Genomic DNA, 24,932 nt, shown 5'->3' with positions numbered 1-24,932 from the left:
AACCACCTCTCCAGACCTACTGGCCACACCATTTCTGACACAAGCCAGGATGCCGTTGGCTGCCTTGGCCGCCCGGGCACACTGCTGGCTCGTGCTCAGGTGGCAGTCACCCAACACCCCCAGGTCCTCCTCTGCCTGACAGCTGCCTTGCCGGTCTCCCCCAGGCCTGTAGCGCTGCAGGGGGTTGTTATGTCCCAGGTGCAGGACTCTGCGCTTGGTGTTGTTGAACCTCATCCCGTTGGTCTCAGCCCATCAGACTGGGAGTCTGTTCTGGTCTCTCTGAGGAGGCTGGGGCAGACCGCCGCTTCCTCCAGCTTAGCGCTGCCCACAAGCTTACTGAGAGAACGTTCATCCCTTCATTCAGGTCACTGATAACGATGTTGAACAGAACCGGACCCAAGACGGAGCCCTGGGGGACGCCACCTGTGACCGGGCTGAGGCTGCGACCTTGCTGCTACCTCGGGAAACCGCTTCGTAAGGGCCAGCGGCCGCCCGGCGGGACCTCCCTGAGCAGCCACTTCACGTCTCCCCCTCAGAGACGCTCTGTTCCTCCGCTGCTTCTGAGGAGCGGGATTTCTACTTCCCGCCGGGCGCGCCGCCCGGGGCTGCCGGGTTCCCCGCCCCGGGGCTGCCGGGCCCCGCGGTGCGCGGCCTCATGTTTCCGCCGTCACCCGCGGGGCACGCTGGGGCCCGCCCCTGCCCTCTTGTCTCAGGCTGCGGCGGCGGCGGATTGGTGGTGCGTGCGGCGCGTGCCCGCCCTCCGCTTCTTCATTGGTCGGCGGCCCAATCCGTTACCGGTGGGCTGACCGAGGGAGCGGTGAGAGTGCCCAGCGTCGCCGCGGCAACGGCCGCCCCGGGCATGGCGGCCGGGCGCGCCCCACGGTGAGGAGGGGGCCGGGGTGATGGTGGTAGTAGTGAGGGAGAACGTGTATGCGGAGGTGGCTTGGTTGAGGCCCGCCGCGGCGAAGGGTGCCTGCGCGGGGGTAAGAGGCGGAGGTGTGTGGGGCGGGGCTGTGTTGGGGCTGGGCGTGAGGAGCGGGGCGGTGGAGGAGGGGGCCTGGGGACAAGCGGCGGGGAAGGGTCTGAGCGGACTCCCGGGGCGCAGGTCTCCTCTGAGACCCCCTCCTTCTCTTTCCCAGCAGAGCGGGGAGCCGCTGGGGCGGTGCTGGGTGCTGGGCGATGGCCGAGGTGCTCGGTGCTGAGAGCCAGAGAGGCTCCCTGTGCCCGGGGCAGCCTGCCTTGCTCGGTGCTGAGAGCCAGAGAGGCTCCCTGTGCCTGGGGCAGCCTGCCTTGCTCGGCTGCTGCGCGGTTACAACCCCCAGTTAACGCTTCTTTGCGTTTTAGGTCTGCCCTTGGCAACGTAAAGCCGGGCAAATAACCGGCAGGGACCCGTGGGGCTGCGGTGAAAATGCTGGGAGAGACAAAGCCGTTAATTGCGAAAAGAGACCTGTACGCCGACCCCGCGTTCCCGGCCGCTGACGCCTCTATATTTTTTGACTATTGTACCCCCCTTGCCCAGTTCAGAGGCGAGATATCGTGGTTGAGACCCCAGGTGAGTGAGCCTGTGGCTTCAGCAGGCCTGGGCTTTGAGCTGGTGAGTGGTGGTCAGCACTGAACGCCCGGCTGCTGCTGGGTGTTCTTGTCGTTTAGGAGTAGAGCAGTGATGAAGATGTAGGTCAGAGTTAACACTATAAACGTTACAGGTTTTCAGACTCTGTGCTTTCTTGTAGGGTTGGTTTAAATCCTCATGTAAAGCTTCTGAATTTCTGCAGTGGTAGAAATTAACATATTGTATAATAAATATATATTTACTATGTAAATAATATGCATACCAAGTTAAAAATAGCTTTATCTTATTTTTTTAACACACTATATAGCTCTTGTGAACAAACAACCGGATTTTAGAGTTTTTTCAGAAGGCTATTGCATTTTTTTTGGTGATTGTTGGGGAAAATTGTGCTTTGGTAAAACAAAAGAAAACTTTTTTAAGGGTGTAACTTGTCGTCTTGCTTTTAAACTTACAGCTGGGTTCCAGGTCAAACCGTAGGAGCACTAAAAAGTTTAGGAAGTATTTCTGCATTTAAAGTGATTTCTTCATTTAAAGTGAAGTGTTATGGTACTTCTTTTGTGGGGGGAGGAAAAAAAGGCTGTAAAAATGTGCCAGAGAAAAAAGTACAATGTCTTTGCTGGTATTGTTATTCTCCTGTACATCTGGGGATAGGTGTGGAACAGGGATAGAGCTATGGGTTATCAGCATTGGCAAACAAATGACTTCAGAGCCCAGTGTGCAACTTCCTGCCTTTGTACCTTATGCCTTGATTACTACTGAGGGCTGATCAGTTAATTTCTGTCTCTTGCAGCATTTATAGGTGAGAAAAGAGCAGTTTTTAATACTTGCCTCCAGAGCAGGTGCAGTTGTTCAGGAGTTTGCATTCGCAATCCCTTTCACTCCCAGTAATCCCTGTGATCTGCCGTAGGGAGGATTCTCCTCTTACGCAAATTTGGAGGTTCTTGTAACTTGGGCTGTGCAAGGCAGTGTGAGTGGCATCAGGTCTGTCTGTCACAGCTGATCCTGTGTTTGCACAGCTGATGACATACATTGTCTTTCACTTGCTGGTACCTCTGCTCAAATTGCACCTGGTGGTGACACTTATGCACTAAATCCATGTGGGAACTGGACTTACCTCACATAAATTACCTGTGAAATAGCCACGAGGCAAAAACTTGTTATTGCTTGCCTAGGCTGTGTCTGCAGAGGAAATGTTTTAGAGGTAAAAACTCCCTTATTTTGTGTGAGTCTCTGGACCCCTTCTATACCCTGAAACACAGGCTTTAACTCCCCTCCTTTTCATTTTAGGACATTTGTTCTACTCCTCGGTTATTTTCAAACGATCTGCAGGATGTGCAAGTGAAACAAGGAATTTTGGGAGATTGCTGGTTCCTCTGTGCCTGTGTGGCTTTGCAGAAGAGTAAATACCTACTTAATAAGGTACAGAGAAGTTTCTTGTTTCGTGTCTCAGAAGGTTTTGTCACCTAATTTACACTTGTGTGTTCTTTCTGTATCCCAGGCCTCAAAAATGAGTATCAGTTTTGTTATGCTTTGTCCTACTGGTTTTGTTGGGATTTTCTTTTCTTCTCCTGTGATTATTATGAACATTTAACATCCAGCATATTTTAAAGAAGGTTTGGTTTTGTTTTTATTAATAAACTTAGCTGTCTTGCTCTTGGCTTTTGCTGCCTAGGTGATCCCCCCAGGTCAGCCCAGCTGGACTGATGAGTCGTATCAAGGCTGCTTCACTTGCCGAGTGTGGCAGTTTGGGCACTGGGTGGAAGTGACCATCGACGATCGCTTGCCCTGCCTTGGTGGGAAACTCTGCTTCTCCCAGTGTCAGACAGAGGATTTGTTTTGGCTCCCACTACTGGAAAAAGCTTATGCAAAGTACGTGAAAACTCTTGTCGGGGAAGAAAAGGGGGGTACAATACTTGTCTACTTTCTGCTTCCTGATTTTCTCTGCCTGTTTTGGGCATAGGTCTGTGCTTTGTTCAATGTTAAAGCACAACACCTGCCAGCTTTCCCATGCTGGGTTGTGCAGGACTCTGTCTTTAAACTGCAGATCTGTAACCCGTGTTTCTGTTTGCATATGAAGTAAGATAGTGTTAGGGAGAGAAATTTTGATGAAAAGAGCTGCAATAAATTGCCAGGACTCAGATGTTCATTAAGTCACTATACTTTGGTCATCTAACTTATTGAAGGGAAGTATTTTACTAGGGTATCTGAGGGCTCAGTTCAGAAGGCAAATATTTTCATGGAACACAACATTACATAAGTTTATACTAGTTGAGACTCTGGTTGTATGAGTTTTCACTGCTCTTTTGCATGATTTGATAATGTTTTATTTTTCCTCAAAACAACCATATTGTTAATGTGTTTGAAAATGCAGCTACTTTTATGTTTTATGACCCATCCATCAAAATGCTGTCCAGATGGACAAAACGATTTGGAGACAATGTGCACTGGTGATAGACATCAGATGTCCAGGAGTAGTGGGACTAAAGATCGTGTGGTTGCCAGCAGAGGGCAGAAAGAGACTTTAAAAATGATGCAATTTATTCAACTGTAGATAAATTGAGCAGAAATTGTGACACGGCAGCATCATGTTAAAGGTTCATTGTAGGTTTGAAAGGCAATGTTCTTTGTTTTCTGTGGAGCCCTATTGTTGTATCTGGTCTTAACATCATGTTTCCACCTTGATTTCTTTTTCCATCCTCTTCATTGGGTTAGAGTAGTCTCTTGATTTACTGAAATTGCTCAAGGAGGTGCTGCTCTAGTCGTTAGTGCAGAGTGAACAAAGAATGAGTGAAGAGGAGGAAGAAATGTCATTTATTTATACAGAATGCAGGTAGTATGTCACATGTGTGGTGACAGATGATCCAGGGCACGGATAATAGGGGACAAACAACTAGTACCAGACTAGAGTGGTTTCTGTATGGGATGGAATGAATTGTAGTAAACTTCCCACCAAACAATGGGATGTTTGGTGGCTGATGTGTTCGTTAGGTGTTGTGTTCTGCATAAATGCAATAGTATGTTCTCTCACTTGCCTGGGGATATGAAGTAGGGTACAGTCATAACTGTGATAGAGAGTGGGGCTGAAAGTAAGAACCACGTTGCTTTAGTTCTGCTGCTTATAGAAACTTATATTTGAGTGTTTGCTGTTTTTTTTACAGGGTGCATGGATCTTATGAACAGTTGTGGGCAGGGCAGGTGGCGGATGCTTTGGTTGATCTGACTGGAGGAATTGCTGTAAGATGGACACTGAAAGGCCCTGGAAGAAACACAGAGAAAGAGAAGACTGGCATGGTTTTGGAGAAGGGAGTGTTTAGGCGACTAATGAATTTGAAGGAACAGTGTGTAATAAGCTGCTCAGTCCTCAATTCCAGACAAGGTAATAGTAAAGTTCTAGACTTTTTAAAGGGTGAGTCTTGATTTAATAGTGCATAAAGCAGACAGCAAATCCCCTCCAACTCCTTGTGCACCCCCAGCCTAATCACTGGGGTTTGAGTGAGGAGCAGAAAAAACCTTGGCTCTGTGTGAGCACTACTGCTCAGCAGTAATTAAAAAATCTCCATATTATTTAATGCTATTTTCAGCACAAATCCAAAACTTGGCCCTGTTTTGGCTACTATGAAGAGAATTGTCTCAGTCAAAACCAGCACAGCTTCTTTCCCAGACTAGTTTAATGCTGTTCTGTGTAAAATATGCAGCAGGTTCTTTTGTTTACTTTCAAATACTTTTTTTTTTTTCTATTCAGGTGCAAGTGAACTGGGAGAATTTCATGCCTTCATTGTGATAGACACGTTGAGTCTGCCTGAAGTGTCAGGCAAAGAAGTTTTCCTACTACGAATACGAAATCCTTGGGGGAGGCGGTGCTGGAAAGGCCCTTGGTGTGAGGGGTATGTAGGTTTAATTGTATTTGGAAAATGATTTAGGAGAGTTCTGAAGCACAAAGTACATCAATGTATTGCAAAGGCAAATATTGCTAATAACCTATAGCAGGGGAGGGAGACTCCAGTTTGTGTGTGATCCTTTAGGGAGTTCAGTAGTTCACACAGCTCGTGGGTTCTAAGGCTACTCACTTTCATCTTTTAGTTATTGAAATGTTTAAGAATTTGTTTGTTTCTCAAAGCATCGTATCTTCATGATAGAAACTGAAGATGTTGGTTTCTTTTCAATTTGATTTTTGTGGTTTTGTTGTTCTACAACTGATCTACATCACTGCTCATGAGATGTTTGTAACTTCTGAGGAGTCACTTGGCTTTACTTGGCTCATCTCATTTGATCTTGTCTCTGTCGCAGAAGACAAATGAAGGAGTACATGTAAAACAATATAGCAGAAGGCAGGATGCTTGTGTGCTCTTATTTCTGTAGATTAACATGAGTAGCAGAAGCTGGAATTGAGTATATAGAAAGAAGAGTAGATGGAGATCTCTTTCTAAAGAAATGCACAAATAGTTGAGCAGTTTATACAGCACAGTAACAAGAATGAAAGGGCAGACCCTGCTTGCTTATTTTGAAAAGAGTTAGCATATTTAGACTGCACAAAAGAACATGCAATTCTTGACCCAAGGAGCAGGCCTTCAGCATTAAATTATGGTAACAGTATGATCATGTTAATAAACATTTTAGAGAAATAGGGGTGTTTTTTGGTCACTATACAGCATTTAAATTCTTCCAGAACAGTCACCGTGCAACTTGATTTACTTCTTGTGGCCATTGTTAACAACTGTTAAAGTATTTGTGCTGTGGACTGTACTGTTGGTTGTAAGCACAGTGGCCACTTCACCTAAAGGTATGCTGCTGTGTCCTATCCAGTGTTAGGTTTCTGAGCTTGCTTTGATATGTTGTGATCCATACCTTCTCTTACCCCTCTCGTTGGCTAGCAGTGTGTATACAGAAGCATTCATTCAAATATTTGAGAATAAAATGAAGAGACTTCTTACTCTTCTGCTCCACAGAGTATCTGATAGAATGTTGTTATGGATCCTTACTGGGCAAAAAACTAATTGCTGACTTTTCTCTGATGTGCAGTGGTCAAGGATGGAGCCAGCTGGATCCAGCGGTTGCCTCAGAACTGCTTGCTCAGACCCAAGAGGGAGAATTCTGGGTTGATGAAGAAGAATTTTTTAGGGAATTTGATGAAATTACAATGGGCTTTCCAATCAATGAGGAAGGACACCTTCAGAGCCTCTATACAGGTGTGGTGTGAGGTATTTATCATACAAATAATGTTATGACAGTGGGAAAGACGGTTTTGAATTGCAAACAGATGCAACTAGACCATAAATCCCCTTTCTCAGTCTTTCCCTCTTCTTCAGAGCTATAGGCCTTTTCTCTCTCTGCTGGGAAGAATAGCCAGACAAGAGAAAATGGAAGATCTTAGAGGAGTCTTTGATATTTCTCTGAGATCTAGTGACTTACTAGATTGAGAGATTAGTGTTCTCTATTACAAGGCTGTTGCTCTAGACAGCCTTGTGATAGTTAATTTTTTTTAAGCAGGGAAGAAACTTCAGGTTCTGAGGAACAGCATTGTCTTCATTCTGGTCTGCCACTGCCAGGTGTAACATTCATTTTCACGCCTCTCAAAATCTGGGTCACGAATATCTGCTTGGTGACAGCGTCAGGGCTACAGCAGCCTGTTTTCTTGGGCTGGGGAATCTCTGCCGTATATCTGCTGTATGAATTAAGTTGCCTCTGATGTTTGACATCCACACTTTGTTGTTCTTCTTTTGCTAGAGAAAGTGCTGTGTCACTCGCAGAATCTTTTCGGGTGCTGGGTGAGAGGCCTGTCCGCAGGCGGCTGCCGGAACAACAGCAGCTTCCCTACCAACCCGAAGTTCTGGCTGAGAGTCTCTGAGAAGAGCGAGGTGTGCATCGCTCTGCTGCAGAAACACAGGAAATACAGTGCTGACTGGGCTGGAAGAATTCAGAGTCTCACTCACTTAGCAGAGGAGAATCTGTCTTTGACTGAAGGCACGCAGGGGAAGAATTACCAGGCTGTGGGACTGCATGTCTGGAAGGTAATCCAGGAGCGATGCTTTCCTTTTTGGAAGTAGAAGTTTGTTAAAGCATTACTGAAAGATCTGAGTAAAATCATCCATTCCCTGTGGCAGTGATAGAATTCAACTGTTCATGCATTTTATAGCTCTGATTTTGGAACAATCCTGTTTATCTCACGATGTGGTTGCTGCCTCTAGTACTTTCTTCTTATCATTGAATGCCAAGTAGCAGAACTTTTGGGATTGTTGTACACTAGTCTATGACATTTTACTTCTGAGTATTAACTCTTACTACACCTCTTTGATGTTCAGCTTATCTGCTGATACTCTCCTCCTTGTTTCCTTTTAGCAATGTATGCATGTTTAAAACTTGTGTTAAACAACATTTAATCATTGTAAGCTTTATTTAAAAACTCCTCATTGTTCCTAAAACACCACGCATCATTATGCATCTATTCTAGGTGGAGAAGAAACGATTTAACCTTCCAAAGACCCTCTCTGCTCCTCCAGTTGTAGGTACCGTCTGCCATTCCTATGATAGAGAAGTGCATGTGTGCTGTGACCTTTCGCCTGGGTTTTATCTTGTTGTTCCCAGCACTTTTCTGAAAGATGCAGTAGGGAATTTCTTGCTTCGTGTGTTTTCTACGGGAAGGATCTCTCTCAGGTAGGTTTAAAACAGCCCAAAATTTCTTACAATCGTTGGCACAAACAAATAGGTGAAGCATAGCACTGAGTGTGAATGTTGAAAATGTTCTTGAAGGGTTGTGCAGAGCACTGAGTAACAGGATTCTTTTCGCTTAGAACTCTGCTCAGATGATTTCAGTCTCCTTGGTTTTGGCATGAAGCTGCTACTGCCTTTTGCTGAAATCTCAGTCAGAAGTAGTCAAATGAGTGGCATCTTGACTGGACTGCAGCCTAGTGTTTTGAGACAGTGTGTATTTTGTAAAGGAACGGGATAGGCTTCTGCAGAACACGTTACTCAACACGGGGAAGTTCTTTCTTAATGTATGGAAAAACACAGGTGTACCACAGGGGTTGAAAGCAGCTTTTAATATTGCAGTCAGTGGCAGAAAAGGAGGGCAGTGTATCACTGTGTGTGCTGGAAGTCACATGCTGACAGATTATCTGCCATACAGCAGTGTTACTGGTGAGCAGTGCAGCTTCAAATGCCAGTGGAGTATCAGCAGTGGACTCAGATGACATACAGCTCATCTTTTCAAGGCAGGTGTAGAAAATAGCACTGACATTTGCACTGTCATCTTTGGCTGAACAAAGAAATGTGTTTTGAACTGAAGCATTCAACAGCACTGATGATCCAGCTGAACTCAATTGTGAAGGCCTCAAGGAGTTTACGTGCACTATGGTGAAGTTCTTGGAAGGATCACTGGGTATTGTGCTCTAGCTGATCTTTCCTCATAAATAGTGACACAAAAGAGACTTATGTAATAGACTTGGAACAGTCTTTTTGTTTCCCAATGCTTGGCTATCCAACAGAAAACACCAGCAATGTCAGTCCAGTACCTTCTGATGACTTAATTGTTTTTTTAGCTGTAGCAGACTGCCTAGCTTCAAAGCCAATTATTTGTGAGCAGTTCTGTGTTGGTGATCATAGCCTTGAAACAAATACTTGAAGAAGACACAGTGGTGTGTATTTGTATGGAATAAGCAAAGTTGTACCTTCCAATAAACCTGAAAATATCTTTTTGTCAGCAGCTTGTGCCAGGCCAGCTTCATGTAGAGGGAAAATGTACAGTTGACAACATGTTTAAAAGCTGTTCAGTTTTGGAGGGTTTTTTAATGTTCTGTACTATGTTCACTACTATGTAGTGCACTATCAATTTGTTTCTCCTTGGAGAGAAGCTGGCAAATCACACTACAAAGCCAGAACATGCGTTGATCATCTACTCTGTAGAAGCTGGAAGCTAGGTGGCATAGTTGGAAGGTAGGGTGGAGTTTTAGACCGAATAAAGGTCTGCAAAACTGTGAGGTGAATTTTGCAAGGTGTGTACTTCTTACCAGGAACATCTTTGGGTTTTACATGTATGTAACCTGCAGTAAATGTTCCACTCCCAGCGATGGGATAGACTTTCCAGCATTGCTATTAAGTATAACACTTCCTCAGGCTGAAATGGAGGTGCCGACCTGGATTTGTGTCTAAACCAGACAGTTGTGGAATATCATAACAGCTGTTACGTGTTCCTAACTGGAGTATTGAAATTAAGAACAGATGATGTGTTTCAAGTTGTGCTGAAATATGTTTTCAAGTTTTGTGCAGCTGAGAATGATACCAAATTGTTGATGGGGCTGTGAAAAGCAATGCTGGGCTAGGATGGAGGTCGGGTTAATGTTACAGCAATCAAGTCAGCTGGTGAAGTGGTAGTTTCCTGTGATTAAAGACATAGTGAATATATATATATATATATATATATATAAAGGCTGAGTGAACTGGGGTTGTTCAGCTTTGAGAAGAGAAGAGTGAGAAGGGATGTGATTAAGGTTTATAAGTATCTGAAGTGTGGGAGAGAGAGGGAAATGGCCAGCCCCTTCTCAGTGGTCTGTGGAGACAGGACAAGGGGCAATGGCCTCAAGTTGGAGCACAGGAAGTTCTGCACCAATATGTAGCAGAACTTTCTCACAGAGAGGGTGACAGAGCCCTGGGACAGGCTGCCCAGGGGGGTGTGGAGTCTCCTTCTCTGGAGATATTCAAGACCTGTCTGGATGCTGATCTGTGTGACCTGTCCTAGGGAACCTGCTTTGGCAGGGGAGTTGGACTCAATCTCTGGAGATCCCTTCCAACCCCTGTAATTCTGTATGCTTTGCACTTACTGAGGTGCTCATGTTTACTTCACAAGACACTGCAAGTGGTATTGCTTCCCAATAGGACAAATAGCACGAGGGATTTGAGGAAAAAATATGTAAGCTGCATTACTGTGTGAATGTACAAAAACCATTTCTGATTTTAGGGCACTGTTTGTATCTGCTGTGGAGCTCTTGTGGAGTCCTGAGAGTTATCCAAGAGCTTAAGAGTTGTACAGCTTGCTCTTCCTCTGTGCTCAAAGTTTGGAGGAATTGTATTCATATAGGTTTATGTGATGCTAATTCATTGTTGTGTGCTCATGTTCCAGGTTTTGTGAAACCATACAGGTTTTATACATGCTAGTTTCTTTTCTCTCTTCCTTCTGATAGTGAGCTAAAGCCACCACCCACAGACGCTGCCCTCTCTGAAGAACTCCCAGCAGGTGAATGGGAGACAGTGCAGCTGCATGGATGCTGGAAAAATGGGCAAAGTGCTGGAGGTAGCAGGAACTTCCCCTCCTTCCATATCAATCCCTGCTTTCCCCTCTCCATTCCTACAGGACCAGGAAAAAGCAGTGTGAAAGTTACGCTCCGTCAGCACTGCCAAGATAGCAAGTGTCGCCCAATAGGTTTCCATATTTTCCAGGTAAGACTCCTGGTGTTTTGATTCCATCTGCTGTCCTGGTTCTGGCCAGGCCAGAGTTAACCTCCCCAAGCAGCCAGTGCAGGTGAGCTGAGTTAGCCTGGGCTGTTTTCCTCACCACCTGACATGGCTCCCCCATAAAAGGGGCTGGTTGGGGAGGGGGGCTCCTAGGTGCCTCTGGGGCAGTCTGAGCATGGCCGGGGCATTGGGTCAGTACTCTGTTATCACTGGGTGTAAGTGAAATTTGCCATGGGCTGTTACTGTTCCCCTTTCATGGTGCTTTTGAAGGTAAACTGTCCTTATTCCAACCCATGGGGGCTCTGTCTGTTTCTCCCCTGGGAGCAGCGAGCAGCATGTGGTGCTCAGTAGCAATGTCCTTGAAAGATATGGGATAACTACACACTGGGTGGCACAGTGACCGGATAATTGGTTCCACAGAATCCTTCCAAGCTTCTAAATTAGTTTAGAAATTATGAACTATTTTGAGGAATTCTCAAGGTGTTAGTGACTGGGGACCTGACCTTTTGGTAATTCATCATGAAAACTTAATTTCTTCATCTCTAATAACTATTTACTTGTTCATTGGCAAGTGATGTTGGATCTCTAAACAAGGTTAGGATTCAGAACGACTGATAAGTTGAACAAATCTGAAACAAAAGAAGATATAATTTAGTGTGGACAAATATATGTTCTACATGTATGTGCCAGTGATTAACAGCAGAAATGTAACATGGGAAGCTTCTGCTTTTGCTGTTTTTCAGGGGAAAATAGCTTTATTTTTTGAAAACATGCTCCAAAAACGATGTTGCTTAATTGGCCAGCTTGAAGTTGAGTATCAGGGGTGATCCTACAACTTCAAATATACAATATGTGAAGTAAGATTGAAAGAATCCTATTTTTCATGCCTACAGAAGGCTGAGGAGAGGTCTGATATGAATTTTTAGTACAGGTAAGGCCACTAGAACAAGGAAGGACACAGTCTCCTCACAGTATCCATGAGGTGAAAAACAAGCGCATTAGGCTGCAGCGAAGTATAGCTGGACAATAGAAAAACCTTTTGAGCTGTCTGGGTAGTGGGGTTTATAAACTGTCTACAAGCAAGGGAGGAATGATTTGTCAGTACTTCATACCAGTGTCTGGGGTTTCTGGAAGCCTTCCCATCACTCTCCTACGGCTCTGTACAGAAGAGTGAGCGTTTGGAGCTGGATAGGCGCAGGACACACCATCTTGTGGTATACCAGGAATTTAACAGTGAGACCTGAAACATACCAAAAGATAGGCATGTCTTCATCCTTTTTTGCAGGTGCCTAACAGCAGCTGGAAACCACATACTTCCTCTTTTCTACACTTAGAGCCACTGGTTAGCTGTGTACCTCACTGCTACTCACAGGAAGTAAGCCAACTCTGCAGGCTTCCTGCGGGAAGCTACGTCATTATACCCTCTACCTACTTGCCCAATACAGAGGGTGATTTTACAGTGGTCATAGCAACCAAAATAGAAAGGTAAAAATCCACTGCCTCTTATTTGCATTTCTGGTATTGTCTGTGCATGAATCACGGGGTGTTGGGAAGCAGTAACTCTAGTAATGCGTTCTCACTTTGGGTAGAATTTTGTTGTGTCTTTGTTGCTGCTGTGTTTGCAAGCACTGTGTGTGGCTTTGACTACATGGGAAGGATGACTGAAAATCAAAGTGTTTATTAAATCTTCCTGCATCAGTTGTTGAGTAACAGATATCTGGTGCTGGAGAAGATGGCACTAAAGCAACTATGTATTCACTGTACTCAGATACTGGGATTTACAGTGAAATTTTACAAGGCTTTTAAATAGGGTCATTTATTGAGAAGCTGGAATGTGCTGCAAGCCTTATTGCAGGTAGCTCCCCCTGAAGGAGAATAACAACAGGTCTGAGTCAAGAGTTTGTAGATTCCATAAGATTGCATTAAAAGTCTGTGAAATTGCATCAAGATTCCACAAAGGAAAGGGTGTGGAATAAAGCTGAGCGTAACAGTCTTCTCTTTCTGAAGTGGGATAAATAATTAATGATCATGGGATTCCCCAGTGCTTTGTGCAGAAATAAACATGCTTTGGGTTTTCAACAGGAGGCGCATTCACAGCCGGGAGACGCTTGGACAAGTGCTGCAAGAAGTGAGTGACACACTTTAACTTCAGTTGTTCTAAAGGTGTCTCAGAGGCATCATTGAGGCTGTTGTGTTAACTTACATGGGGAGTTGGGTGCTATGGACTGGACTTTGAATGTTCTCATTTACTTGCTGCAAACTGATAATCAGTAAAGCAGTTAATTTTTGCGTTTTTCTCAGCCAGGAAATGATCCTTATGGGTCCCTTCCAACTCAGTATATTCTGTGATTTGTTAGCAGCTAACAAACTTCTTCACACCACTCAGATATCTGGAAGTTTCTGAATGACTCTATTATAGAGAGTCATTATTTACTCCGTCAGTCCTCCCCAGTACCTGCAGTAACACCTGTGAGCAATTGGGACTGTTAGTGATGTTGTACTTGACTCTTACATTTGCTTTCAGGAGTATAAACGCCCTATACATTTGTATTTATTGCTGCATTCATTCTTGGTGTCACCATAGATCTGTTAGCTTTAGTTTTATATGGTATCCTTGTTTATTCTTCTGAATCTTACAGATTTCATTTACAACTGTGATGAAAAGGTAATCTGGAATTCTCATGGTGTCACTTGGAGAAACGTTGGAAAGCCAAGGAATGCCTCACTACCTGCTACTTTCAGTTTTAAATGGAATAGTGAGAAGAGACTCTTCACCCAGCTGTTTTCACTGGTACCAACTATCAGACCTTCAGTGACTTGTGTGTAAAAATACCTCCTCAATCACCTACACCCTGAATATTTATTCATCCCGTTTTTTAGAGCCAGCACTGTACAGCAAATCATAATGTACCTCAGTTCTTCAGAAATACAGGTGAAGAATATGTGCATGATTTAACCCAGGCTACAGTTTTAGAAGAAAACTGGAGAATGAAAATGTGTGCAAAATTAAATAATACTTTTGGGGGAAAACCAAATCAAGCTTACAGTGTAACTTCAGGAGACCGAATGGGAGAACACAGAGGAAAGAAACCAGAGGGTTTTTTCAGGTTGGACATACCTCAAGAACCATAAAACCACAGTGGAGTAGAGAAAGCCCAGACTTGTCTCCTGCACTGCCAGTCGCACTGCTGAGCACTTTATCCCAGCCTGTTGTTGAACTGTGCAAATGGTGGGTTGAAAAGAAGGATTTGGTTTTTTTGGTGAGTTTTTCTTTAATGAACACCACAAAGGAAGAAAGATAAGACCTGAAAACTCTTGTTCCTCATCGATCATGTCAGACTGCTTTTGTAAATCTCTAAGAAGGTTTTAGGCAAAATCTGCCCTTGCTGTAAGAAATATGAAGTTTAAGAGATTTTTTTCTTAATTTCTCTTTGAAAGTGTTTCTTATTCAAGGAGGACTTTTTAGATGTTATATTTTCCTCAATAAAAATGAAGTAATGCTAAAAGTTTTTAAATGTCTTTTATTAAAAAGGTGAAAACTGTCAATGATGTCAAGTTCATGTTTGTTTTGCAGTAGCAAACTTTACAGTGTGTAAGAGCCCTGGGGCTGTCATCAAACAGAAGGGGATAATTGGAAGTATTTGAGAGAAGAATCAAGTTTTCCATTAGTTTTATGTACGTGAAATATGTAGTTAAAAGCAAAAATAGAGTATTACATCCCAGCATAATTTATGCTTCTATTGAACTTTAAAAATTGAAAGCATCTAGTAAGCTTACAGCTGAATTGTAAGTGGTCAGAACTTTGCCCACCTCTTGTGGAATGATGAGTTATGAAACCACTGTGAGCAATAAATCTCACCTGTGCCTGCCTTTAACAAACATTGCATCTTCGCTGCTTATCTTAATTTCTTGAAAGGTTGTTTGTTCCTCTTCAAATGGGAAATTTTTGGATGATAAAATATTGTTTCTAAACAGAGTAAGGAATGGTTCATGAAAGCACCTGGCTCCAAGTGTTCTGATAAAATAAGGAATGGATACAGATGGAGTAATGAAAAAAGATGCAAGGGTGCCTAATGGACTGAGAGGTCCCACTCCATAATAACATAGGTATGTGTGAAATTTATTCTGCAGTGAAAGTGTGAAAGGAGTAAGAGTCTAAACCGGGTGTGAGTACTTTGGTACCTTCTGTGAAAGGACAGAGGAAAAGATGGCCTGTGAACGCAGAGGAGCAGCAGAATGCTGAAGAAAACCTTTTTACTCATTCTTGCTGCAGCACAACACTTGTGCCATTTCGAGTGTGATACCTGCCTGAGCAAATACTCAGGAAACTCTGCTTGATATGGATCACCTCTCCAGTCCTACGTTCACTGCTAGTGTAAGTGTGAAAATGCTGCTTTTTGTGTGTGTGTAGCATATTACTGTGTAGCTGTGTGTGCTTAAGATGCGATTAGATGAGCTTTGGCAAGCACACCCCATTTCATGTCAGAAAGCTCCAGTACATGAGACCAGACCTTGTCAGTAAAACTGCTCTGAGTTCCTACAGTGAGCTACCTCCATGTGCATGTTAATAGCTGCAGTTACTGGCTGGTCGGAATCCCTCTGCGTGGCGCAGGCTGGCGTGGAATAGCACAGAGTTTATATGGATGTGGCTGCAGTATTGCACCCAGGATGTACTCTGAATTGATCTCCTTCACTCCCTCGGGGAGCTGGAACAGGAATGACCGCAGTAGGTTGGTGAAGAAGATGAACAGTTCAGCTCGTGCCATCTGTTCCCCCAAGCAGACGCGGTGCCCTGCAGAAGAAAGGAATGGCAGGCAGTTGTATAAAGCTGGGCTCTGACAGAGAGCTTCCAGCAAAGTTCTCTTGAATTCCATACATTTTGTTAATGTAAGAATTATTTCCTTCAATGCCAAAGAAAATATCTTTGAAGGTGAGGGGAAACATTCTCTAATTGTGTCTACTTTAATTATGCCAACTCTTTGGGGTGGTGGGGTTTTTTTTCTTGATTGGTGGTGGTGGTTTGGTTTTGGTTTTGGGCTGATTTCTAACACCCCTGGAGCATGTGTAAGCTTCTTCCTTTTCATTTTTGCTGCTTGTTCCATGAGAACCATGACTGGCTTCTCTGTTAAGGGAAGGGCAGATTTTAAAAGGCTTCATGTGCTTCAGAGTCTTGTCATTGGTCTGTGAGGGAGGGTTGGAGCGTTGTGGGACTCAATTCTGAAGTGGTGTATTGCAATCATGCTTTCTTGAACAGCAATTGGGTCGGTGTTGGGTCCTTGTAGCCCAGTGTCTCTAACACTAGCCAGGAGCAGAAAGCTAATGGAACGAAACAGAGGCGTGCACAGTGATACACAGACTCAGGGACTTATTTTGGTGTATTGTCTTTGCTTCAGGGTTTCTATCTGTATGTTCCAGACTTCATGTATATAAAATTTATTATATTTATATAAAAAAATATTTTTTATACTCAGGATAAATAAATCCTTTAATGATATAAACAGAAAACAGCCAAAGGAAGCTGGGAAAATTTTATGCCCGGGTTGAAGCGGTAGCCTCAGGTAGCTGTCAGTGCCCCTGAACTGGTGGGCACTGGTGAGTAGAGGAGCTCAGATGCTAAGTACCTGCCTGGTAAATAGGATTTTGGGATTTGTGGGCAATTTGGGCAAATGATTTTAGATTAAACACAGTAAATCCAGACCCTAACTGCTTTGTACATTGCTTGGTATACTGTTTGCTTTTTATCTACAGCAATTGTATAATGGTATAATCTGCCATAACAACATAAAAACCTCAGCTGCTTTCAGTGGTTTTATTGTTTAAATTTTATATTTCAAATGTCAGTAAATAACACCAGCTTCCTGTTTTATGCTGCTTTTCTTTGGACTTTGATTATTGGAGAAACTGGTAATCTAGAGACATTCTCTCAGTTGCATTTTGTACTGCTTTTCACTCCTTTCTTTCTCCCCACCCCCTATGTCTTTGCATCACTGCATTTTGCACCATCACTTAGCTAAGCTGTACATCACTACATGCTTTTGAAAACCTTTTGTTGTTGTTGTGGCCTAATTATGTTCTACTGAAAAGACAGGATTTCACTAGTTTTCTGGAGATACAAGAGAAGCTGCTGCTGGACTATTACTGTAGACCTGAGGGGATGAGGTTTGTTTTCCTGCTTTAACACGGTTTTTCTCTGTGTATTTTGACCAATTGCATTACTTTTGCCTCTGGGCTTCCCATTTGTAAGGTTAAATTAATTGATTATCCGATGTGAAGGTGTTACCAGGAGTTAATATGCCAGGGACTGAGGCGCTCAGGTGCCCTTAGAGCAGGAACCTGGTACCTGATACACCAAGGAGATTGCACTTTGTTTCAGCAGTGTGAGTGTATGAAAAATATAAAATGCCAGACAGTATCTGGGGCTCTCTCACCTGTCTTGAAATCTTTGTGTCAAATTCATTTTAATAAAAGCTTGCTTTTAAAATTTTAGAATTCAGGAAGGGTGTTTCCAGCCTTGCTGCAGCGACCAGGAATACCCTACATCAGGACATTACCTGCTGAGAAAGGCAGGAATGCCTCTCTGTTTACGAAGTTGCCATCCAAATCCAGGAAGTGATTTGGGTTGAACTTCCAAGGGGTCGCCCAATGCTCGGAGTCAAACACCACAGAGTGCAGATTTGGCAGTATGAGTGTGCCCTGCAAGAAGCAGCAGAAGGTTTGTTGTTCGTGTAGGATTGATTCTATTTTTCTTTTTCTTACCATCCTTCTTTCTATTAGATAGATAAATGCCACCCTGTGCCTGCAGCCCAGTGTTTGGATGGAGCTCTGTCTGTTCCTGTGGACATTCAGGCACAGCAAAAAGTATCTTCTCTATTGTAATGTGTTTTGTGTTTGCCTTTGTCTAAGTCAGGACTACTGAACTGTCTTCATGCCTAAGCTGGAGCCAAGCTTGGGTGGTTTTATGCACTTGCCAGACTAATAACACATTCTATTTTATTTTTTGTACTCTTCACTGGATCTTTCAATTCCATCATGTAAATTTTATGCTTAATATATTTGGGACATGTATATAATGGCAGTGTGATGTTCAGAGCTGTCACTACTGAGCTGCCATCGTCCCAACTGAATGTTTTTTGTGTGTGTTGGCTTTGTCAGAAATGACTACAGATTGCTCCAGGCTGCTCCCTCACGTGAAGAAGTTAGCTGGTTTGATGTTCATTAAATGTTTCTTCATCGTTCCTTTAAACCCATGTTCTGCTTTGATGCCCAGACATGATCCATATTTGCCTTGTGGGAAGAAAGAGTTGAGTTTTCCTTGTGGTTGTGTTTGCTACTTGTGCCATTAGCCTTCTCCTGAGCTTTCTTCTGCACCTGCTGATGCAGACACAGCCCTGGTTCAGAGCACTCAGCGATATCTCACACCTGTGACATGCTACCACATGCTCTCTATGCCAGGTTAGGAATTATAGAAGCTAATGTTATATAAATATATAGCTAGGGAGCTGCTTTGGCAGGGGGGTTGGACCCGATGATCTCTCGAGGTCCCTTCCAACCCCTATGATTCTATGATAAATACTAAATATTAACAACTCCAGCCTTAAAGAAGTATGGAGGTGTAGTTTGTACCTTCTTAATGTGAAAACCCAGCAGAGTAGTGTTCCTCACACACTGTCGAGGGACCCCGACAGAGGTGACGTTGCTGTACCGCAGAGCCTCGTGGATCACCGCGTTGGTGTACGGCAGCTTCTTACGGTCCTCGTAACTGATGGGCTGGGAGGGTTCCAGAACAGCATCTATCTCTCTTTGAACCTTTTCTGCAGAGAAAGGAAAATACTTTAACTTCTACCCTCTTTCTTTGCAGCAGATTCTGTACGAGTATGGTGCAGACTACAAGGGAATAAAGAAATCACGTTGCTGTGAAATGCGCTGGCGTGGGGTGTGACTGCTGTGTTGGGTTCAGTTGATTGAGAAAGTGCACATCCCCAAAGCACAAGGTGATCTCTGATTGTGATGCAGCCCACTTGGTGATGAAGATAATACAGGTTTGTATTTGTGTTTCAGAAAAAAAAAGCATTTAAAATTTGAAATTACAGGTGTAATTTCTCTGTAAGTACACGTCAGGTCAGGTGTCTCTCTAAAACTTTGCCACTTTGAAGGTTAGGAAGAGACTAGGACGTGTATGAAATGTCTTTACGTTGTCCTGTCTTTGCCATCCCCTTCCAGTGAAATAAACTAACTTGTGCTACTGTTGCTGCTTAGTGAACTGGTGGGGAAAGCACACTTGTTTCGTTTATTACTCTTTCATCTTCTAGATCTTGGGTCCTGTAGCACCATTCATACATATAGTTAAGGGTTATTTAATGTATTGTGAGTGATTGAGCTGATATTTATGCTTTAACGATGTTCGTTGTGATGTAATGTTGAATGCTGTTCTCTGACAATGCTGTTGCTCACCTTGTATTTCGGGGTGTTGTACCATATAGAGCAGTGCCCAGAGAAGGGTGGTACTTGTTGTTTCTGTCCCTCCCAGCAGAAGATCAACCACAGTCTGAATAATATTTTCTTTATTAAATGTGGAAGTAGGGTCATCTTTGGTCTGTAGGGTACATTTGCAAGAAGACCATGAAGTGGGTGATTTCAGACATTTCATCGGTCAGGTAGAAGTTGTCATTGCTGGATGAAAACAGTGAGCAGCCCACCAACACAAAACCCTTCAGTGCTGAACAACTCAGGTAGGCCTATAAAAGTCCCATAGCAGTTACCCTCACAGCAAGTATTTATAGCAGGCACTGAGGCCAAGGAGGGGATAGCGTGATAAACAGGTACTTACTTTTCTTATTTGAGCTAGGTAGAAGTCGATGAGATCCTGTGGATTGCCAGTGTTCTGGGTCTCATGAGTCTGGACCTCCTTCACAACTAAACTGTGCATGAAGTCACTGTAGGCAAACACTTTCTGATGAGGTCCAGGGAGATGGCACATAAGCCATGGGAAAGCATCGTACATCTGTGATTTTAACCAGAAAGGAAGAAACATGAGCTCTCTTGAACAGAGAACCCAGTTCTGATTTCCTGCTATCCTGTGAAGTCACTGCAACACATAGGCTCCCAACTGAGGATGAGAGGCAGTAGACACAAGTCCGAGAGAGATTAAATGCTGGGAACAGGTCTCCTAGAAAGTCTGTGTGAAATCTCCATCCTTGGAGGCTTCAAGACTTGACCAAACAAGTCAACAACCTGATCCATTTAGGCTGCCTTTGAAAACGGAGCTGCTGACATGCAGAGGTCCTTCCAATGTAAATTATTCTATATTTCTGGAAGGGATTATGAAACCTTTACATTGATTTCTAAGTGAACTGGCCTTGAGGAAAACTTGTTTGATATTTGTTAATGAACTATTAATAATATGCAGCAGACTGAATTGAATATTGACAGCTTGATTGTAACAACCCACACTCTCTATCCTTAACAGGTAGATACTGAAAAGGTACAGAAGCTGACTTGACCTCTGGGTCTCAGAAGGCTTTCCTCCAGGAGAAATTGGCCTGTGGATTTGTTGAGGGGGGAGAAAATTATAATAATTTGTGTTGTGTATGTTTTGTGAATGGAGGTCAGTCTCTAGGGCTGCTGGTAGAGACTTTGCTTAATTTATGGCCTGTGATTAAGAATCTATTGGCTAGTGCATCCCCATCAGCTGACCAAAATGTCAATGCCAAGTCATAGTGAGCATCAGGTCACAGGAGAATGAGTATATTTCAGAATAAATATTTAAATTTTAAAAGTTGCTTACACACTAAGATTTGCAGGGTACTGTGCATGTAAGATTTGGAGATAGTCACTCATTTGAAATACATCATATATATTGAAAATATGTGAAAACCAGTGATGATCTAGAATTTTAGGACACATGACTTATAAGGCAGCAATGACACACACAAGGTATGTATGCATTCCTGCACGATGGCTTGCAAAATAATGGTGTGGAAATGTCTGGGGATAATCCTCAGTCGCTGCCTTTTAACTTGTTTGACTTTTGAAATGCAAATGAACTTTCAAGAATAAGAGCAAGAAAATTAGGTTCTTACCCTGCCCCAGATAGTAGCCTGAAAGTAGATCACAAAGTAAACAGCTTTGATAAGCTTGCTGAAGGATTCATCCTCACTGGAGAAGCGATGACCAAAAACGACAGCACAAATGACATTTGCAACAGCACGGACGGTGGAGCTGTGGGGGTCGAAGGGTTTCCCTGTGAATACAGGAGGTACCACGGTTATTTCTGAATACAATACAGTGTATTTTAATAGTAAAAACAATAGTAGGTCAGACTACTTTTAGAGTTTACTTGTGTGAAATTTATCTAGTTTAATATATTGTGGGGAATTTTATTTTCAATCTGCTTTTTGCTCTTGTAAAATACCGTGATCAATGCTTGTCTTCACAAAACTAACAGGCCTCTTTTCCCTTCTCTGACTTCGTGGCTTGGGTTGTTTGAAAGCACAAGCAAGTAATTAGGACATATGCCTTCAAATCTGGAGGCAGATATTTAAGTTTGGCAATTAAAAACCCAGACCAAGCAAGCAACCGCTTCCCTCTCTCCCCCCTCCGTCCCCTCCCCAAATGAATTTCTTAGTCATGTGGAAATAACTTGGATCCTTTTGGTTTTCAAGTACAACTATGTTGGGTTTTTTGCCCCCACAGACTAAAAAGGCAAAACTGACATAATGCTTATTTTACAGAATGGAAAACAGGTCCCATTAAAAAGGGTTAAAGTAAACAGGAGGTAAATCCAGACAAAAATAAATTCAGTACATGTTTTGATGGTGAGGATGCATCTTGAACTAGACTGGTAAGGGAAATGGTGGATTATGCATCCCTTCCTTCAGTTCAACACTTGTAGTCCTTATTGGAAAGAGTAACTACAATTTAAAATTGAGGAAGGATTGCATGGAAGGTAAAGATTTAGGCGGTACAGGGACTTGGTACATCAATAAACTTGATGGTTTATTGATCTCTTACATTTCAAATTTCCAAATGCTGTTCTCAGAGGAGAGCTGGGCTGTTTGCTGTGTTGTGTGGAAAGAGAGTTGGAGAGAGACCTTAGGAGACTTGTCTGTGTGTTCACATCAGTATGGAATGTGATGTGGGTGAGGGATTTGGTGGTTTGGGATATTTACACTTCATTGCTTTATTTTGGCATCTTGCTAAAAATTCTGTTGGTTTCTATTTCATCCAGACCTTAAAAAGAAGTTTTGTTGGACAACTGAATGACATGTTCCTTGTGTTGGGGTTCTTTCTCTGCCAAATCCTAAAGGCCTGCTGTCCTAGAACGACTCGCGGCAGGTCACAAATTGTGTATTTTATGGAGAAGAACATAGGGCTTTTCTATACTCCTCAAATGTAAGAGTAGTTACCAGCTGTCCCCATGATTGTGTTGATAACAAACATTTTTCTGCTATCCTTATTTCAAAAAAAACAATTTCATATTACCCACTGTGCAGACAAAACATTGTTTGCAAAGAATGCAATTAAGAAGCCAGTAAAGTCACACTAATGTAAATAATATCTATATTACTTGTAAAAATGTATTGCAAAACTTTTACCTTCCCAATCCACCGTATTTCACAAAAAGGTTCATTTATTCTTCTAGTGGATTTACCTTTTGTGCTTGCGAAGATGTCCACAAGGTGACAGGCCTCCGTTTGGATCTGATGCTCCAAATTGTTCTTACCAAGTGCCAGGCTTCTTATAATTGTCATGCCAAAGCGTCTCTGCTGCTTCCAGGTGTGCCCACTGGTCAGAAAAATACCTGAGGAAGGGGTAAACGTTTATTTCATGGCTGGGATGGAAAATCCGTTCACTGCAGGAGACAATTTTACTGAGGTTAAGTTATGTTGTGCTGACGAAGATACCGTGGGGGTTGGACTCAATGTTCTCTTGAGGTCCGTTCCAACCCCTATGATTCTGTGATTCTTTCAGATACTGACTTTTGGTCTGAGAGGTTTGGGACTCCCGGTGATACAGCTGCTTATAAATGTGACTCTGGCAGCTGGGTGGTAGTGGGTTTTGGTAAGGACAGAACAGCTTTGGCTAAGAAATGTCTTCTAAAACACAGAGCTGTTCATGTAGAAGTGAGGCAAATAATCCTTTGAATAGATTGGGAAGAATGCTTCCCTTAAAGAGGTTGGCTTTGTAAGAAGAAGCTTTTTGCTTCCCCTGTTCCTAAGGGGAACCTTTCTGCAGTGTAGGCCCAGTCGCACACTTGTGAGCACAGCTCAGGGACGTGTGTGTGCATAGGAAAGTGTCTGTGGTCTTTGGGTGTTGTGTAACACCTTGTACCTTTCTCGCCCATCATATCCCTGTAGAACGGGGTGAGAGGTCTTCCAGAAAATTCCTCTGAATGGGTGACAATGCCATCTTTCACTGCTTTGTACCCATTTAGTACAACCATAGGCGTCTGTCCCATCCACAGTGTGTAGACGTTGCCGTAGATGCTGGTTAGCTGAGGAGTTAATAACAGTAAGTAAAAAGAAACCAGGGAATGTGTACACCTAATTACTCATTTTGAAAGTTTTCTGTAGTTGTAACCAAACCAGTCTGCTGACACTGGATTGAGCTACAATTTCAGGAAAATGTAGCTTTCTGTTGGAATGTGCTTTGGGAACGGCAGGTAACCCGTATGTTATGGAACAGAAAGGACGTCTCTCAGAAGACCACCTCTGAAAATTTAACAGAAAGAAAAACAGAGGTCGCCAGCACAGGATTAAAGAACACATGGGCAGAGGTGAAATCCCAGAGCTTTTCCCTATGTTTTATTAATGAACCAAAACAATTAGATTTTCTTGCCTCTAACTTCTGGAGAAAGCCAAGCAATGTTTTTTGCATTCTTTCTTGTAACTTCCATGTGATTTTTTTTTTCCCTTGTGTTTCTCTATTGTCTTTTCTTCAGATCACGCTTATATTTTTCCTTAAAATAGTTAAAAGCGAGCACCTTGCTTTTTTTAATAGTTTCAATGAGTTTACTGTGGAATCCTGCTGTGAACATAACAGCAATCAACTTTTCCTGCTTCATTTCAGTGATAATGTTTACTATGAACAATAAAGCTTTTTACTGTAGAAACAAGAAAAAAACCCCAACCATTTAGAGAGAATATGTTTGGTCATCTAATGGACATGGGACCAGTCACGGGCTGGAGATGTACCAGTGACTCTGGTGTCAGGCAGAGGAAGCTCTACTAGAGGTGCTTTACAGGGCTGGATGTTAACACAGACCTAGAGACTGACACTGTCGATGGAATATCCTGCTGTCGACAGTGTGTGTGATAACGTTACGTGTGGGTGTTGCTGTATCCAAATGAGAAAATAACAAGGAGTAAAGAAATTTTAGTGTTTGTTACTCAAATGTTTTCAATAATTCAGAGTCTTTGGATTCTCTGAAATCGGCTGATAATCAAGCTTTTGAGATTTTAAAACCAAACCGTCAAGTTTAGGCTGTTCCTGTGCAAAGCACAATTAAACATAAAATAGATTCAGGCTAATTGTCAACCAAAGAGATAAATACCTTGGAGAGAGTTTCTCGATGAAGCTTGAAGTCCAGCAGCCACAAATTTCCAATGATGGGGAGGGGAACTGGTCCCGGAGGAAGCTGGGTACGCATCCATTGCATCTTTAGGAACTGGAAAATTAGGAGGCATCCTACCAGAGCTATAAACAACTCGGTGATCCCCAGCATCTTATAAAAAACTTCCCTTCTCACTGGCTTTTGGTGTTTGGGTTTAGGTTGAGGTTTTTTGCATGTGACTGCCTCTGAAAGCCTGGAGTTGTGCAGATGAGTTTGCTTCTACCGAAGTCAAACTCCTCTCTCTGACAAATCTAGTTTTCCCAAGCTGAAGTCCTGCAGTTAGCCAAACCACACCTCTTTTTTTTT

General features: G+C 43.1%; 2 protein-coding genes across 2 annotated transcripts; one reads left to right on the top strand and one right to left on the bottom strand.

Annotated features, from left to right (window-relative positions):
• Positions 1-838: 838 nt before the first annotated feature.
• On the top strand, positions 839-14,893 carry CAPN10 (calpain 10). Its single transcript, XM_084267204.1, has 13 exons — positions 839-882; positions 1,345-1,552; positions 2,858-2,989; positions 3,243-3,439; positions 4,729-4,946; positions 5,313-5,454; positions 6,590-6,756; positions 7,295-7,578; positions 8,019-8,221; positions 10,744-10,999; positions 12,300-12,499; positions 13,097-13,142; positions 13,895-14,893. The coding sequence occupies exons 2-13, from the start codon at positions 1,409-1,411 to the stop codon at positions 14,144-14,146; spliced, it is 2,241 nt and encodes a 746-aa protein (XP_084123330.1). The 5' UTR covers positions 839-882; positions 1,345-1,408; the 3' UTR covers positions 14,147-14,893.
• Positions 14,894-15,591: 698 nt separating this feature from the next.
• LOC311194170 (cytochrome P450 2J2-like) lies at positions 15,592-24,737 on the bottom strand (the record flags this gene model as incomplete). Its single annotated transcript, XM_084267191.1, has 9 exons — positions 15,592-15,806; positions 17,566-17,707; positions 18,638-18,825; positions 19,466-19,607; positions 19,842-20,015; positions 21,094-21,254; positions 22,665-22,814; positions 23,345-23,507; positions 24,567-24,737. The coding sequence occupies 9 exons, from the start codon at positions 24,735-24,737 to the stop codon at positions 15,592-15,594; spliced, it is 1,506 nt and encodes a 501-aa protein (XP_084123317.1).
• Positions 24,738-24,932: the final 195 nt, after the last annotated feature.

Source organism: Gallinula chloropus (genome assembly GCF_964237585.1).
Source record: "Gallinula chloropus genome assembly, chromosome: 8".
In the NCBI taxonomy this organism is placed as follows: Eukaryota; Metazoa; Chordata; class Aves; order Gruiformes; family Rallidae; genus Gallinula; species Gallinula chloropus.
This window is presented reverse-complemented; position numbering and strand designations above follow the sequence as displayed.

What these genes read in the sequence shown, in the direction of transcription:
- CAPN10 (XM_084267204.1), top strand. Translation starts at nt 1,409, where the DNA reads ATGCTGGGAGAGACAAAGCCGTTAATTGCGAAAAGAGACCTGTACGCC. An exon ending in GTAAATACCTACTTAATAAG is followed by an intron (nt 2,990 to 3,242) that starts GTACAGAGAAGT and finishes TTTGCTGCCTAG; the next exon opens with GTGATCCCCCCAGGTCAGCC. An exon ending in CCTTCAGAGCCTCTATACAG is followed by an intron (nt 6,757 to 7,294) that starts GTGTGGTGTGAG and finishes TTCTTTTGCTAG; the next exon opens with AGAAAGTGCTGTGTCACTCG.